The sequence below is a fragment of the Lagenorhynchus albirostris genome, chromosome 1, assembly GCF_949774975.1.
Source record: "Lagenorhynchus albirostris chromosome 1, mLagAlb1.1, whole genome shotgun sequence".
In the NCBI taxonomy this organism is placed as follows: Eukaryota; Metazoa; Chordata; class Mammalia; order Artiodactyla; family Delphinidae; genus Lagenorhynchus; species Lagenorhynchus albirostris.
The window spans coordinates 128,732,752-128,750,391 of record NC_083095.1 but is presented as its reverse complement, the minus strand read 5'-3'; the positions used below and the strand labels follow the sequence as shown (position 1 = coordinate 128,750,391).

Sequence of the window (17,640 nt, the reverse complement as noted above, 5' to 3'; positions counted from 1 at the left end):
GAGATATTTATGCCTTAAGTAAAGCTCATGGAAATGTTTTCAAGGCTTGCACTCTCCTCCCAGATCCACTATATTCTCTATACCATCTCCTGGGCCACAGGCATCAACAGGAACAGAGCAGAAAATGTACTTGACCTCAGAAGCAGATCACCTGGAAGCACTAGGGGAGGGTAGAGGGCTAAGCCTATGTAGAAACACAAAGAAAGCAATCAGTAAGAAAATGAAAGCCCTGGAACAGCCTTCAACCTAAACTGAAGAGAATATTAAAAGTTTTTCAGAAAACTTTAGAAGCGTAATAAGAGAATAATTATGGGTATTTCCTTTGAAACAACGCCTATATGCAAAATTCACCATCCAGACTTAATCTCTACCTTTTAGAGATATAGTACAGGGATGTGGGGTTAACATAGGAAACAGAGCAAACAGAAAATGTGCAAAAGCTCAACTGGTTTTTCATAATCAGAAACATAGACCTAGAGCTCAGGAAAAGATGTGCTCTCAACACTTTTATACTTAGTTCTGACCCTCCTACAAAAGTAGGTTCAGAGAACAGTCTTGAAGTGAAACTAAACAACTGAGGGGCAAAGGGAAAGGAGAAAGAGAGAATTAGGAAAGGGCAGCTACTCCTTCTGCATTGAAAAGTCTGACTGCCCGTCTCAGCTCCAGTTCTGAAATCTTCCATATTGACACTGAATCATGTGTCATCACAATAGAAAGGATGATATGCTTCAAATCTTTAGAAAACAAAACTTATACATTTATATATTCTAATATACAGTCTTCTAGCTGCATTAGTTCTCTAAGTAGGGATACCAAGTTAGAAGTTATGGCTTAATATGCAAGTGGCTTAGTGACAAACAGAGCCTGCTATGTCAAAATTGCTTAGTAGCTACACAGATTGTAGATGATAATTTATGAAAGAAATTCTAATTCTACTGACCAGTGCAGTTAAGCGTCAAACAAAGGACAGCAAAATATATGTTGAAGTTTCCACGTACATGTTTTACAAAGGAACAACTCTAAAGTATAATTATAAAAACCACATATTATACTAATTTCATCATTTTAGCATCAGAGTCACTAATATACACAAGAGCTTTGTTTTTCCACAAAGAACTTTGTCACAGACAGCCCTATCATTTTCCAACTTAAAATCTTACATGCCAATAAATTACTCCAAGGTATTTACAATCTTAATTTAAAGCACTAGAACCCACACAATCAAGTTATTAATAAATGACAAGTTGGGAGTTTCCACTTACGTAGATATATTGTTGAAGCTGAGAAACAGACGTTGGAGGCAGGGCAAATTATCCACATCTCTCTAGAAGGAAACAGAAAGTAAAAATTTACCAGCTGAAAGAAGAAAAATATTAAAAAATGTCTTCTTGCTCAGCTGTTGAAATATATAGTCATTTCTATTTACTGCAACCTTGCTAGACCACTGATTTCTACTGGAGATGGAGCTCCATTCTTCTACACTGCAGATTAAATGGGAGGGTTTCAGTACATCCGCAGAACAAGCTGCACCACTCACAAGGTAAAAAGCACTGAAGAGAACAGAGGGAGATGCTGCTGCTGCTAGCCTCTTCAAGCATGCTTTTGGGAAAGGAGCCAAAATGCTACTTCAGCATTTCAACTGTAGCACAAATACAGTATGACCAAACATTTGTTAAACCTCACTTCTAAAAAGAAGCTACTCAAATGCTTTAAATTTTAAGTTTATGCAACCAGCTTTCCAAACAGTACTGAGAATTTCAAAGCTACTTACCTCTCTATTCTCAAACCCACAGAAATATACCACTCAGTTACAAATGAACCAGTACACTGACAATTCCCCTGTAACACTAAAAGTAGATCATAATAAGTGACAACGGAGGGCATCGTTAAGGACAAATTCCAATCTAAGCAAGAATCAGAGACTCTTACAATTGGAAATCTATGCTGTTCTGTTTAGGTGCAGCACCCTTGAGCAAAACACTGCTGTTTAAACATAGTTACCTTTAGCAAATATTGAAATATTTGGGCCCAAATGATTTTTTACTAATTTTAGTAAGCGAAAAGACACAAACCTTCTGAAAAGTATGACATATTCTGGAATACCAGAATCTTGAGAGGAAGCTTAGTAATTACCTATATTATTCACATAAGAAAAAGTAAACAGTTGAGGTTGTCACAGGGGCAGCGTGGGAGAGGGGTGGAAAGGTGACCCAAGACACATACTGTCATATATACAGAAGCCAAGAAAGGACAAGATTCCAGTCATCCTGACTTCCAATGCTCTGCTCTTTAAAATACTACACATAGTGCTACTTTCATATTAAATGTTTTTCATTTTTAAGGGCAATATTGTTTAAAATAATTCCTAGTTATATGAGATTGAATGATGCTAATAAAAGTATGTACATTTTAAATATTATTGTGACCAATATTTAAACCCAATCAAAACTTGTTTTACTGTTTGCATAAGTCATCATCTTTTTTCCTCCCTCCTTTTCTTCCTCCCTTTTAAAACTACCATTATTTCCAAGACCCAGTAAAAATTCAGGCAATTCATTAAAATTACAGACAAGATCAGCTTTTCCATGAACAGTTCATTTATTTATTTTTAAAAGCTTGTTATCCCAAGAAAACATAAAAGTGATAGAATTGTGGCAGAGCCACGTCTCACTGATTTTTGAGAGGACGTAGGAGAAATGAATCTGGCTTAAGACATTCTCCCACATAGCTTCCCTTGTGTACCATTCTTCAACCTTCTCTCAACCCCTTAGACCCTAATCCATGTAAAAGAAATACAACTACCAGTGATCAAAACACTGGCTATGTATACCATTCACTTGGCATTACCATTCTCAGGCCCACCCCTGAAAAGCCTGTTCCACAGATGTGAGTTAGTGATTTTGAGAGTTTTTCAACCATGGTCAAAGAATAAGTCTTCAGAAAACAGTAAGACAATCAAATTTGCCTCACTGGGTGATAGGCTCTATATATTGGCAAACTTCTTGAATCATCTCCACCAGCTACCTCTCTCTGATATTCCCAGAATAAGAGTAGAGTGGGCGAGGGGAGGAGAGCTGGATTACCTCTTTTTGTTCCAGGGCCCTAATTTCCAAAGGAAAGGGTAGCTTGCTTCCTATCTGGTCTCTAGAAGTTTAGAGTCACAGCCAGATTGAAAGCCTTCTCTGTTTGAGGAATCCCTCTTCTCCTAAATTCTTCCTGGAACCTACGTGAGATATTTCTGGGCATAAACATTGTTTGCTGACATCTAACTGGTTGAAACTGAGAAGCAGTAGTCGGAATCTCCTTTGAATCAAGGTACCTTAAAAAAAAATACACTTGTCTCTTTGAGCCCCAGCCTACCACCTTCAAAGACTACAGACACACAGATGCCTTTCAAGACATAATATTTTTGCTATTAAAATATAAACTCAAATTACATCAGGTATAAATTGTGAGAAAAGGGTTTTTAAGTTTATTTGATTATAGTGTTTTGTACTTATCTTCATTTAAGAAACAAAATTTTACCATAAGTTTTTATCAAATTTTCAAAATTATTAACTCTCATTACCTGATACAGCTATAAACAATATTCACAAGTTGAAAAACTAAAAATCAGAATTCAACTACACATACCCCAAAACCAGTTTAGTAGATAGCCTTTCCAGAACTTTAAAAAGCAAAATAATTACCCACAGTAATTTTTGTTGTTCCAAATTTCATTCCTATAAGAAAACTGTAACTGTAATTTTTCTAGCAATTCTAAGATATACTTTGTAAGGAATTTCTAGCATTACAATAGACAAAAAGAAAACATCCTATTGATCGTATCAATTATCTATGCATGAGTTATTTACAGAAAAAAAAAAAGATTGCTGAAAGCTACTAGAAGATGGTTGCTCTAATATGAGAGTAAACCAAAGATGTAGAAACATAAGATCCAGAAATTTGATTCACTATTGGAGGGAGGCAAGAGAAATCCAAGGATGTCATCTCCATAGAAGGCCTAAGGGCAAACAGTCTACATTAGAGACAGAGGACAGAGGGTTCCAGAAGGGGTATCTTTGAAGAGAGAAAATGAAACATAGATTACCTGAGATCTTTGCCAATACAGAGAAGAATTTTAGAGTTCTCTTGGGGAGTTTGGACATTAATTAATGGTACTTCAATAGAACCTTCAATTAATGGGAGAAGTGAGACAGTTATTAATGCCAGAGAAAACAAAAATTTAACATAATGGTCCAATATTCACTTTGAAAAGCTCATCTTGCTGTGCCAGACAATCCTAATCTATTATATCATAGATTCATCAATCTGAAGCCACTGCACTGAAAGACCCACCTTAAACCAGACCCCCAAGAAATCTCAAAAATAAACATCTTGCCTTAGCCCTTAAAGACGTGACTAAGACTATGGCAGGGAAATGTGCTCTTCTTGCCAGTAAGTAATCATCTCAGTTGTTCTTTATCAGCAGGTTATTCTGGTGCCACTTTGGGGAAGCCAGCACTCAATAATCTGCTTATCAAAAATATATATAATTATTTTGGAATAATTGGGAAAGGAGGAATAAGGGGTTAAAGATAATTTAAGAAAGCTAAATCCTCATAACTGAGAAAAAGTCAGCACATTTATTTCACTGTCAAGTGTCAAACACTACCAGAAATTCTTTTCTGGAGGTAACTATTTCACAGGCAGTGAAACTATTGCAAAGAGGCAATAACATACCTAAGATAAGAAAAAGAAGATGAAATAAAGTATTTACATATAGGGGAATATTTATAGCTCCTCTGTTAACCTTCTCTTAGTGTCAAATTTATTATATTTAACAAAACACGATTCCAGAATCACATTCAAAATATGTTTTAAAGTAAGACTCAAAACCATTTTATATATTTAAAAAATATAATCCTTTAAAAATACCTTAAAAATTACTTACTACAAGATTATGAGAGGATTATAATTCTTTATTTTTCAAAAGAATAATGACCTGCTGTTTTAGAAACATGCTTGTCCTACTCAACTCAGAGAGTTTTCCATATTCCTAAACTTCACAAAAGAACTAAATGATTCAGCAATCTGACTATGTGTAGAACATCTATTACTGGAGCTATTTTTAGAGCAGCCTCCTGCAGAGGAATAAGGAAGAAGAAGGGTGAAGAGATAGAGGCTTTGGCACGCATCAAGGAGCACAAAGATGACTATAATAAAATCACGGCTACTCTCATTTTGTTATCTATTCTGTTATACAAAAAAGTCCGAGTTAAAATATGTATGGGTAATTATTTTAATTTTGAGACGTAAAAACAGATTTATTAACAAAGCACTGAATAAGTTTGAAAAAAAACAAAGAAAAAAGTATTCTTTTCTATAAAAAGCTTTATAAAATTAATTCCAAAATAACTACTTGCTATAGCCATCACTTTGTAACACAGACATGAGGAATAATGTGTAAACCGTCATATCAACAACTCATCACACTTTTATTTGCCATGGAAAAAGTCCGTTATCTGCCTCTATTATCCAAAGGCATTAATATGTGTACCTACTTTTTATATTTATTTACTACTCATTACATGACAATAGATATCAGTCAATCTAGGTGCAAGCTACTCTTTCAGGCTGATTTTCTTCTATACACTGTTGTAATTCCCCCCAAATAAAAAGGAACTAAAAACCAGATTAATAAACACGCACTGATGCCCTGACTAAGAGATTTCTAGTCTTTATAATCTAAGAGAGCTAGATATAACAGCTATGAGGAAAAATAGAAAACGTCTCAATTTCACAATCATAGGCCTTTCCACATCTGAATTTTTAGTTCAAATTTACATCACATGCATGATCTAACAAGACTCCTCATAAAAAGGGTCCCCAGCATTCTTGCCCCCACCACTCCTGGCGAAACTCACTGGAGAGACACAAACTCAATTCAGATTTTACGGCATTTGGATGATCCCAAATGATCAAGTTATGGGAAAAAATTACTGTGAGCAAGAGTAAGCATAAATTTTAGGCAACAAATGTAGAATTACCAAAAACTTAAGAAAATATAATAACTTGATAAAGACTATGGAATACCTATGTTTAAAATTATTAGAGAAATAAAATGAATCAAAACATGAGGAAAAAAAGATGCTATAAATAAAGGTATCTGGGCGTTTTTTTTTTTTTTTTTAATCCATGCAGAACTTCTAGAAACAAAAAATTATGGTCATTATTAAAAACTCATGGATGGACTGAAAATCAGATTAGACAAAACTGAGGAGAAAGTTAGTGAACTGAAAGATAGCATTAAAGAAGTAAAAATCATGCAGAAATGTAGCAGAGAAAAATAAGAATGACGGAAATTTTAAGAAACAAAACTAGAACAGGAAGGTCCATACCATGTCTAGCAGGTGTGTAAGAAGTAGAAAAAGAGAAAGTGGGAGAAGGCAATATTTGAAAATATAAAGGCTCAGAATGTTCCCATAATTAGTGAAAGAAATGAATCTGCAGATTCATAAAACACAAATATTAGGTATGGTAATAAAATTATCGTATTTAATCAAATCTAAGATACCATCTCACAATTATTTTATGTAACACCCGGTGAAAATAAACTTATGATTAACCAATAATAAAATATCACTTTGAATTTTTATTTCATTATTACTGAAAGAGCTCTTTTAGATTTACTTAACCATACTTTTAACCAAATATCATTCTTATTCACACATAAAATCTAAGCAAATTAAATTCATTAAATTAATGATCTCCCCAAATATCTCCATGTATTATAAAGCTAGAGTTATTAAACAGTATAGTCTTGGCATAATGGTAGACAAATAGATGTAACAGAATAGAAGGTTCAGAAAAAGACTCATTTGATTATAACTCAATTTTGAAAAAGAAACCAATTTAATTCAATGGGGAAAGCAAGGTCTTTTGAATAAAAGGCAATGGAGCAAACAGACATCCCTATTTGGGAAAAATGAATCATGACCTCTACATCTCACACCATACACAAAATTTAATTAAAGGTGGATGACAGACATAAAACGAAGGTAAAACTATAAGCCTTCTGGAAAAAAACAGAGGAGAACATATTTATGATATTGGGATAAGCAAAGACTTTCTAGACAAGACAAAAAAGGCACTAATGATAAAAGAAAACAAATTGATAAATTGTATGTCACTAAAATTTAAAGCTTTTACATATCAAAAACATTGTTAAGAAAGCAAAAAGGAAGCCATGCAGAAAATACATTCAATACATATATAAAACAAAGGACTGAATCTAGAATAAAGATCCACCACACTCAAGGATAAAAAGATAACCCATTTTCTTTAAATGGGCAAAAGACTTGAACTGATACTTCACAAAGGGATATGCCAGGATGGCCAATAAGTAATTGGAGAGACGCTCAGTATCATTAGTCACTAAGTAACTGCAAATTAAAACTACAATGAAAATCATAGTATCACTAAACTTATAAAGACTGTCAATGTCAAATGTTGGCAAGGATGTGGAGCAATTAGAATTCTCACTTATTGCTGGTGGGAGTGTAAAATGGTATAATCACTTTATAAAACTGTTTAGCAGTTTCTAATAAATTTAGACACCCAGCTACCTCATGGCTCAGTAATGATACACCTACATATTTATGTAACAGAAATAAGAGTATATGTCCACCAAAGTAAATATATAAACAAAAGACCACAAGAATATTCATAGCAGCTTTATTTGTTAGAGCCAAAAATTGGAAATACCGGGGCTTCCCTGGTGGCGCAGTGGTTGGGAGTCCACCTGCCGATGCAGGGTACACAGGTTCGTGCCCCGGTCCCAGAAGATCCCACATGCCGCGGAGCGGCTGGGCCCGTGAGCCATGGCCGCTGAGCCTGCGCATCCGGAGCCTGTGCTCCGCAACGGGAAAAACCACAACAGTGAGAGGACCGCGTACCGCGCAAAAAAAAAAAAAAAAACCAAATTGAATGCAATGTATGATCTTGGATTTTCTTTTGCTATAAAGGACACTACTGAGATAATTGGGAAAATCTGAATGGGAACTATAGATCTGATATTAGTATCAGATCAATGTTAATTTCTTGATTTTGATAATATGGTTATGTAAAAGAATTCCTTGTTTTTAGGAAATACACACTAAAGTATATGAAAATAAAGAAGCATTATGTCTACAACTTTTAAATGGTTCAGAAAAAATATATATATATTTTATACATATATATTTATATGTATAAAATATATACATAGAGAGAGAGATTGGTAGTTATAAAGAGAAGGGAAAAAAGAGAATGATCAAGAGAGAGGATAAAGCAAATGTACTAAAATGTTATCATTTAAGGACTCTGAGTGAAGGGTACTGGGAATTCTTTATACTATTGCTGCAGCAGTTTCTGAAATTATGTCAAAATTTTAAATTTTAAAAAGGTTAAGGGATCAAAAACATATACCAGGAAAAAAACAACCAAAAGAAAGCTGATATTAACATTAGACTAAATAAATGTTAAGGCAAGAAGTATTGTTAGCTTCATGATATATACTACATACTTAGAACAGTGCTTGGCATGTAGCCCACGCTGATAAAATACTTACAAAATGAAGGAGTTAGTAATAAAGGCAGTTAATACATAATTATAAAAGAAACAATCTACCAGGAAGATACATCAATTTAAATCTTGTAAGCACCTAGAAACATAGCTTTCAATACTGACCACGTACTAGGCAAATATACTGATAGTAAGTATTGACTATAAATAGTAACTGCACACTAGGCAATAAAGCAAACCTTAACACAAACCAATTACATATAATCAACATTCACTGGCCACAATGCAATTAAATTAGAAAAGAATGACAAAAAAAGAGTAATAAATCCATACATATCAAAAAGTTTAAATACACTTTTAACTATGCACTTGGATCAAAGAAATAATGGAACTTAGCAAATATTTAGAACTAAATAATAATAAAAATACTAAATTTCAAAACTTCTTTGAAGAAGCTGAAGTGGCAGTTAGAGGGAAATTTATAGCCTTATATGCTTACATCAAAAAATAAAAAAGACTGAAAACCAATGTATCAAATACCTAACACAAAACTTTAGAGAGAAAAATTTTTAAATAGAGGAACTAAGAAAGATAAGAACAAAAGTCAAAAAAATAATATTTTTAAAAGCTGTAAGAGGGGTTCAAGAAAGCTAAAAGCTGGTTCTTTGAAACTACTAGTAAGATAAACTTCAGACAATACTGATCAAGAAAAAAGAAAGTATAAATAAGCATTATTAGAAGTCACAAGAGGAACAAGACTATAGATAGAGCAGTCAAAAAATAAAATAAGAATTTAGATGAAAGGAAACTACAACGTATCAAAACTGATGTCCACTATTACACTGAGTCAACGGTTTAAAACCATGCAGACTATTTTACAAGAAAAATTCTACCAAAATACTCAAGGAACAGATCATCTTTATCTCATATAAGCTGAGATTTATACCAAACAGGAAATCAAAATAGGGAATCACAGAATATTAAAACAGGAAGCACTCTTCAACTTATTTTATGAGGTCAGTATGACCTTGATAGCAGAAAAAAACAATAAAAAGAAATTACAGGCCAATATCATTTATTAACATAGTTGTGAATATTGTGAATCAAATATTAGCAAACAAAAAAGGAATGTGTATGCTATATAGCCCATAACATACATAACAACCCAAAATGCTAGAATGACTTATCATTACAAAAATCTTGTAATATAATTTTCAAAATTAAGATTAAAGAAGAATCCATATGATCAGTCTAAGGATTGTAGAAAAATTATTGAATAAAATCCAACAACCATTCATAATATAAACTCTAAGCAAACTAAAAATAGAGGACAATTTCTTCAGACTGATAAATGGCAGTTAGCAAACATAGTGACGCATTTCCTTTAAAATCAGGAATAAGGCAAGGATGACCACTTTTGTTTCTTTATTCAACTTTGTACTAAAGGTTAAATCAAACTTCAGTCTAGCTCAATCAAATAAGTAGAAACAAAATATATAATGATTAAAGAAAAACTACCATTGTTCAAAAAAAATTATAATTGTCTAACCAGAAAATCTAAGGTAATCTACAGACACACTATTAGAATTGTTAAGTGTCTGAGCAAGGTTTCTGGATTTAAGGTCAATGAACCAACTGTGGTTCCATATACTAATAACAGTAAGAAATCTATTTCTGACCAAAAAAATTTACAATGACAACAAAAAAGTATAAGATATATGGAAGATATCTAACAAAAAACAAATAAGTGTTCTATGGAGAAAAGCATAAAAATCATCAGATGAGACATATGAATTGAGAAATGTGCTCTAGTCATACTATGCCATTCATATTAATATACCATGTTCACATTACGATATTGAGCCTGCAATGTCATAAAAACGTCAGCTGTCTTCAATTTAAAAGATAGTCCAATCAAACAGACCAGTAGGGTTATTCGTGAAACTTAACATGCTATTTTCAGAGTGTATACAGAAAAAGAAAAGACCAAGATAATTTTTTTTTAAAGGAAGGAAGGCTGGGAAAGGAAGGAAAGGGAAAGGAAGATTGGGGACCTCATTCTACTAGCTCTTAGAACATAAGAGAAAGTTATAGTTATTATGACAGTGTTATATTGGAACATGGATAGAGACCAAATAAACAGACCAGAGAGGCCAGGCACAGACCCATGCATGTGTGGATATTTAATTTGCTAAATTAAGATACTGCCAAGGGGAGCGGGAAGAACAAAAATAATTCACTTTTCAATAAAACGTGCTGGGACAATTGGTAATCCATGAGAAAAAAAAAAAAAGAAATTGGATTTCAACTGCACATCACAAGCAAAAGTGAATTCCAAATAGATGAAACACCTCTATGTGAAGAATAACTTTAAAACTCTTGTTAGACAACACAGAAAAATACCTTTATGTCCTCAGCCCATAAGAAAGGATTTTTCAAACAAAAAGAAGAAACAATAAAGGAAACTATTGATGATTTTTACTTCTGTTTCTCAAAAGACAGCAGAAACAAAAGAAATACTACAGATCAATATGAAAAAGAAGAAAAAAGTTATTACAGTGGGCAAAGGGTAAGGCTATTTGCAGAAGAGGCAATCTCAATATCAAAAATGAAAAAAAGATGAAAGGCATTCAATCTCATTGGAAATTAAAATTAAAATCTCAATATAATATATACAATTTTATAGTTACAAGACTGGCAGAAATGAAAAGGTCTGACAACATCAAGTGTCACTAAGGTTGTGAGGTTAAAGGAACCCTCGGGTAATGCTGATGGGAATGTAATTTGGTACAAACACTTTGAGAAAAACGTGGTGCTAGCTGATAAAATGAAATGATGTGCATAATCCTGGCACCCAGCAATGCTTCTCCCAAGTATCCACCACTGAGCATTATTTTTCACATGCAGGTTGCAACTAATTTTTCATTCGTCAAGAAATCAATTCAGTAGATTGAGACTAACTTTTTGTGAGACCAACATTTTTTAATGAGATAGAATAGACTAGGATATACCAGAATGGATTGCAGTAAGGGTAGGTATAGTCATGAAATGCTTGTTTCCATTATTTATAATGTACTCATATAAATATGTATTTAATTACTGGGTTTCAATGTAAATTTTATTTACTACCATAGATTATGGGTAAAAAATGTCTGAAAGACACTGTCCTGGAGAAATTGTTATAATTATGCACAAAAAAGATGTACAAAAATGTTATTTCTTCTTAACAACAAAAAATTAGAAATAATATTAATGTCCATAAAGAGAAGAATAAATATTTAGTTACAATCACACAGTGGGATACTATATAACAATGGAAATTAGTGAACTGGAGCTACAGGTATCAACATAGATAAATCTCAAAGCATAATAAAAGTAACTTACAGAAGATATGTACAGTTTGATGATATCATTTACAGAACACTTAAAAGCATGCAAAATAATGATTTCATTGTTTAGGGGTATATATATGGGATTGTTTAGGGATATATACAGGAAAAGGAAAAAGACATGCATAGGAATAAACACCAAATTCATAACTGTGGTTACCTCTGCAAAGGAGGGAGGGAATGTGTTGGAGGAGGGTTACATAGTAGGCCTCAAATATATTTAAAAGGTTTTTATTTATTAAGTTCATTGGTGGACATACAAATGTTTGTAATATTATTTCCTATTCTTTGGGAATGTCTGAAATGTTTCATAGTTTTTTAAAAGGGAAAGATACCATATAAACTTAAAAGACATTTGGCTAGAAATTTATAAAGTTTCCAAGAAAAAGATCAGTGAATTTAATACAATAAACAATGACTTTTCTATATAGAAAATACCAGTGAAGAAGGTTTCTGATAAGATGGTAAAGTAGATAATGCCTTTGTTTCATCTCCTTCCCAAGATTCAATGGGTGAAACAAACATAAAATACACAAAATGAGTGAAAGCATGGACATGATTTAAACAAGAGAGCTATTAATAGATCAATATTTTTGATGAATTTCAGGAAGGTGGAAAGCAGATAGGATCTTATTGGAGATAACCCTGAACAGAGAAAACTGCGGCTCAGAACTGGCAGGAGAGACGCTGCACTGCAAATGCAGCGATTCCTTCCAAAAGAATGCCATCTTCCACGCTCAGAGTCAGTACATACAAAGAACAGGCATGGACTATGGGTAACTGTGGCTAATCAAGTAGATGTGTTATTAAAGATGTCTACTCAACAGCCATTCCTGGAACACCAGCAAACCCACCCCACCCCCAGCCCGCTCCCACCCCTGCCATGCACACACGCATTGGGTAAAGAGCAGCTGGCTGAAGAAAACCTCAGCTAAAGCCTCAGGATCTGTTCTCTAACAAACAGTATCAAGGAAGGATGGACAGCATGGGTATTTTATCTATGGAGATGGTTAATAACTGCTACAGTAGAACCAAAGGGGGAAAAGGAATGGCAATTTCAGCTGGCACGAAACTTACTGAAGTCCTTCTTACCCACACCCACACACATACACAAAGTAGTTTTTCTTATTTTGGCATTACACAGTGAGGCTGCCTATTCCCTTCCACTCACGCTAAAGGGAGGTCTGCCAATGTGTGGGATTCAACAGCTTACACAAATCTAGTGATCATTCTAGGGAGAGATTTTATGGTTAAAAAGACCTATTCAGCTGCACAGGAGAGCCAGCCACTCCTTAACATAGTCCTTCATTTAAGGATTACCAGCTATTGAGGAAAATCAAAACCATAAGAGAAAAAAAAGCAAAAAGAATTAGTATGATAACTGACCCTGGAAAAAAGAAGAGACAGTTAAAAAAAAAAAAAAGAATCCTCAGATTTAAAAGTCTCTTGGCTCTTTTAGGAAAAGGATGCTTCAAAAAAGAAATAGAGGGCTTCCCTAGAGGTGCAGTAGTTGAGAGTCCGCCTGCCGATGCAGGAGACATGGGTTCGTGCCCCGGTCCAGGAGGATCCCACATGCCACAGAGCGGCTGGGCCCGTGAGCCATGGCTGCTGAGCCTGCGCGTCCGGAACCTGTGCTCCGCAATGGGAGAGACCACAACAGTGAGACGCCCGCGTACCACAAAAAAAAAAAAAGAAATAGAGCTGGAAAAGTTTCTGATCTTTTCTTACACATATATTAACAATATCCAATCAATTAATATGCATGATACTTATTATCATAATTATACCATATGTATACTTAATAAATCTTTTTCACTTTTAGAAATTAAGACAATTTCCTTTTCCATGTTTACTGCTGCCTAATCTATAAACAGTAATGATCAGACATAATACTCAATAGAAAATTCAGTAAGCAAATTCCTGGATGTGTATAATACATTTTCCAAATGAAAGACAAAACATAGACAGGAATATGCTAAGGCCAATAGATTTCTGTACTCCACTCTACCAAAGCTTTTTGGATTGTTACCATACCCAATGTCCCTAGGACAGATTAAGTCCAGTCTGAACAGTTCTAGAGACAGCAATGTAACAGATTAATATGGGTGTCTTTTAAAATAAACAAGCCATTTCCAATATTTAAATCCAATCTGGGGAAAGAGCTGGCAGAATTTAGAGGTTCTGGGGTAAATCCATGTCTTAGAGAAGGTTCTGAAATGATCCCAACCTCCTAGAAGATATGAGCATTACTTGGCTCAGACTTTCTGGGAAAATTTCAAAATGAAACCAATCTGTAAAATGAGGCCTAGAGATAAGGCATCATCTGTCTCCCAGCTTTTTCCAGTGTACCACTTACAGTACATTTAACTATTTACTAAGGAACTCAATGTCTTGAAAAAGTTAAGAATCAGATTTTACCTTTAAAAGTGCTTAAATGATACCCAAAGAAAACGTAATGTAGTTTTTCTATTGCATGTAAACAAAGAAAACTTGTTAAAAGAACAAATGTTTTTATAAATCCTCAGATGTCTTCTTGGCCTGTATCATGTCGTACAGCTGAAAGTCGTATTTCTAGAGCTCTTCATACATGCACAAGTTCAAAATACCTGAGCATCAAGCTGTTATTTAGTTGCTAAACTTGAATAAAATTATAAATCTAATGAAGTTCATCCTCAGAGTTCCAGAGTAGCCTTTCTATAGTTTTGTCCCCACAATGCCAACTCTTCCTTCTGCTCACATGCCAGCTTTCTACCATATTTATATCCTTCTTCAGAGCCAGCAAGCCAAAAAGGACTCTAGAGATGATCTAGCCCTATGTCCTCATTTTAAAGTAATCTGAGGCTTACAGAGTTAAAGTGATTTACCCAAGGTCACACAGATAATGAGAGCTGAAGCAGACCTGCACTTAGCCTCTCATATCCTATGTAACAATGCTCTTTCCACCATACCAAGCTGCCTTTGAAAAACTGCAAAGAATATGATATTTATGCATGTCTTCAAAGCCCTCAACCACTCCTCTCTGTGCCTTTTCCCTCTCAGTGCAACAAGTTATCGACTTTCAGTCAACAATAACCTTCTTTCTTATTAATTCTATTCCTATAACAACACAGGAAAGGATTTAGTATTCATTTACCACTAGTTGATTCATTTACTGATAACATTTGTGCTCCTAATTTTACATTTATCTTTTAGAATGGAAAACACCACAACACTTCCCAAATCAAAATATTATAAAGCTTAACAATTATATCCGCAATTTAAATTCAGAAAAAAACTAAATTACTTTAGATTCTTACTTTGCAGAAAGCAATGCTATAACATTTATTTCATTCCCTTAAAAGAAAAGCCAGAAATCATATATTGATTCCATGTTAATACTCACCACAAAAGTGATTTGATTGTGTCGCAGGTTAAGCTCAGTTAGTGAATCCAGCCCATTAAGATTATCAACATGACTTAAGAGGTTCCTGGCAAGATTTAAAACTCTCAAATCACACAAATGATTGACATTTTCAATTTTGGTAATCTGTTAAAAAATGAGGAAGGGATGATTAGCAGGCATAAATCTCAGGTGTGCATGTTATAAAAATAAAAGACACAGTCATTGAATTCAGTGACAAGTTTATATGAAGACATTTCAAAATCTATTTCCAGTTTCCTCTGTTGTAGATATTATGAAGTTACTTAACTTGTGAAGATTAACTAACAGAACATATTTTAATTTGACCATGGTAAGTGCATTTTATCAAATAATCAGTAAGTCCATTGTTTGGGCATCTCTAAGTGCCCAACACTGTGCCAGGTCCCATGAAGGTAAAGAGAAATATACGTACTAGCTGTGAAATAGAAACTGTGAGCCCAAGGCAGAAGCTCACAATGTTTGGATCAAACCAGACTACCTTTTTGAGAGAAAAGTCAAGGAAAAGGAATGATACCAAGTTCCCCTTGTTAATTGTCCATTTATACTGCAGGATCCTGAGAGCAATCAAGAGTCTGAATGGAAAAGATTCAAGGAACTAGGATCCCCAGTAGAGGGTGAGGATGGATATTTCTTATTAGTGAAACTGCTTAAGAGAGGAGACAGATAATGTTTAGGCAGGGTACAATATGGTGGACTTGAATTATGGAATATACACATGCACATAAGCACTGAACTGCAGCAGAGGAATTTGAGTTGCACAAGTAAGGATAAGTTAAAGGGTATAGCCCATGAAATGATGAGAGCTCAACATGATTTTCAGCCCCACTACTGTAATACAACAAGCGTAGCACAACGGGATGAGTTTCTACATGACCCAGAAATAGGGCTTCTTGCAGAGGGCTTCAACCTTTTAATGTAATGTACTTAAGCAACAATGAGTTACACACAACACTTTTCTTCTGAACATTAAAACAAATTTCACAATCACTGAAGATTAATTTTCTCATCTGTATTGCCATCACAATATTATTTGAAAATTTCTATTTAACACTTCAAAGCAGATATTGGCTAAAATAACCTTTTTTTTAAGATTTATAGTCCAGTTTTCTATGATATTGTTTGGACCTTCTCTTATATTCGAGAAATGCCGTCTAGATTTCACCTACATTCAAGAGGAGAAACCTAAGTATATTTACCACAAATTCAATAATATATAAAGATAATATATGATCATGCTTTAAAATTTGTCCTGAGATTTTTGGTGTAACTAATGTAAAATGAAAATAAAATCTGTAAAAGAAGAAACAAGATTATCAGTATTTGCAGATTACAGAACTGTACAGTAAGACATAGACAAAAACATTTCAAAACTAAATAGGTGACAGAATTTAAAATGTATAGAATCAGCAAAAAGTAAAATAGACACTGTAGAAAATCAATAATAACAGCATAAGCTTGAGAAATTCTACTAAAATACTAAAAAAATAGAGATAGGTATATGGCAAAGCAATATGTAAATATATACATAAATATATACATAAAGCTTTTCTGAACTCAAGAAAGATAAGTATACAGAATGAAGGGGTACATAACCTGTATATGGTGTATTCTCCCTTCTGCTAATAATCCTGGGACATTTCTTTTAGAAAACTACCTTTCTCCAATTCTATTTGGTCCTGGTGGGACACATAATTAGAATGCCTACGTTTTAGTTTGGTCACTCTGAAAAGAAAGGTTGTTAACTCTTATATATAGGTATCAATCTGTAATTTAAAAAAAGTCACTGGGGATATTGTTCAGCTTCTTGGTTTGCAATCAGACAGGTCAGAATTGTGTGCAGCATCTCTGATGGAATAGTCTGTTACTTGTTGCAGCCAGGGACAAAGTCACAGGCATAGAGCAAATGACAGAAATTTCAGAAAAAAGGTGGTGTAGGGTGAGAGCAGCGTTCTTGATCAGTTAATAAATTTCACAGCCAGAAGAAGAGATGATAGGAATGTTCAAAAGCCTAATCTTGGTCACACTGATAAGAGAGAGTCTCAAGGTAGACAGCAGAGCTTTTTAGTATGTCTAGGAAAGCTGGATACTCCAGTCTTATGTATGTGAATACTAGTAACCCAGACTGCTCTATCTGGATAAAAACAACCTTCCTACTCAGCAATAGGAAAGACATCTGCTTCCAGGCAAGCAACCACAGAAGGAGTCAGCTCTCCCTGAAGGAAAAGATGTCACTGAAAGAAAAGATTCTTTTTGAAGCACATTTGTGTCCATGTTAAAGCAAGTGTT

General features: G+C 34.1%; 1 protein-coding gene across 3 annotated transcripts in view; it reads right to left on the bottom strand.

Annotated features, from left to right (window-relative positions):
- The window catches only part of LRRC49 (leucine rich repeat containing 49), a 127,995-nt gene that overhangs the window by 89,912 nt on the left and 20,443 nt on the right, over positions 1–17,640 (bottom strand). For 2 of the 3 annotated variants that reach the window (XM_060169836.1, XM_060169845.1), the window contains 2 exons: positions 15,316–15,459; positions 1,263–1,324 (listed from right to left, as the gene is read on the bottom strand). In XM_060169836.1, the coding sequence (XP_060025819.1) occupies positions 1,263–1,324; positions 15,316–15,459 (206 nt within the window). Of the gene's footprint in view, positions 1–1,262; positions 1,325–4,090; positions 4,108–15,315; positions 15,460–17,640 lie in introns of those variants that run through there. The other variant, XM_060169855.1, reaches the window with a different exon arrangement.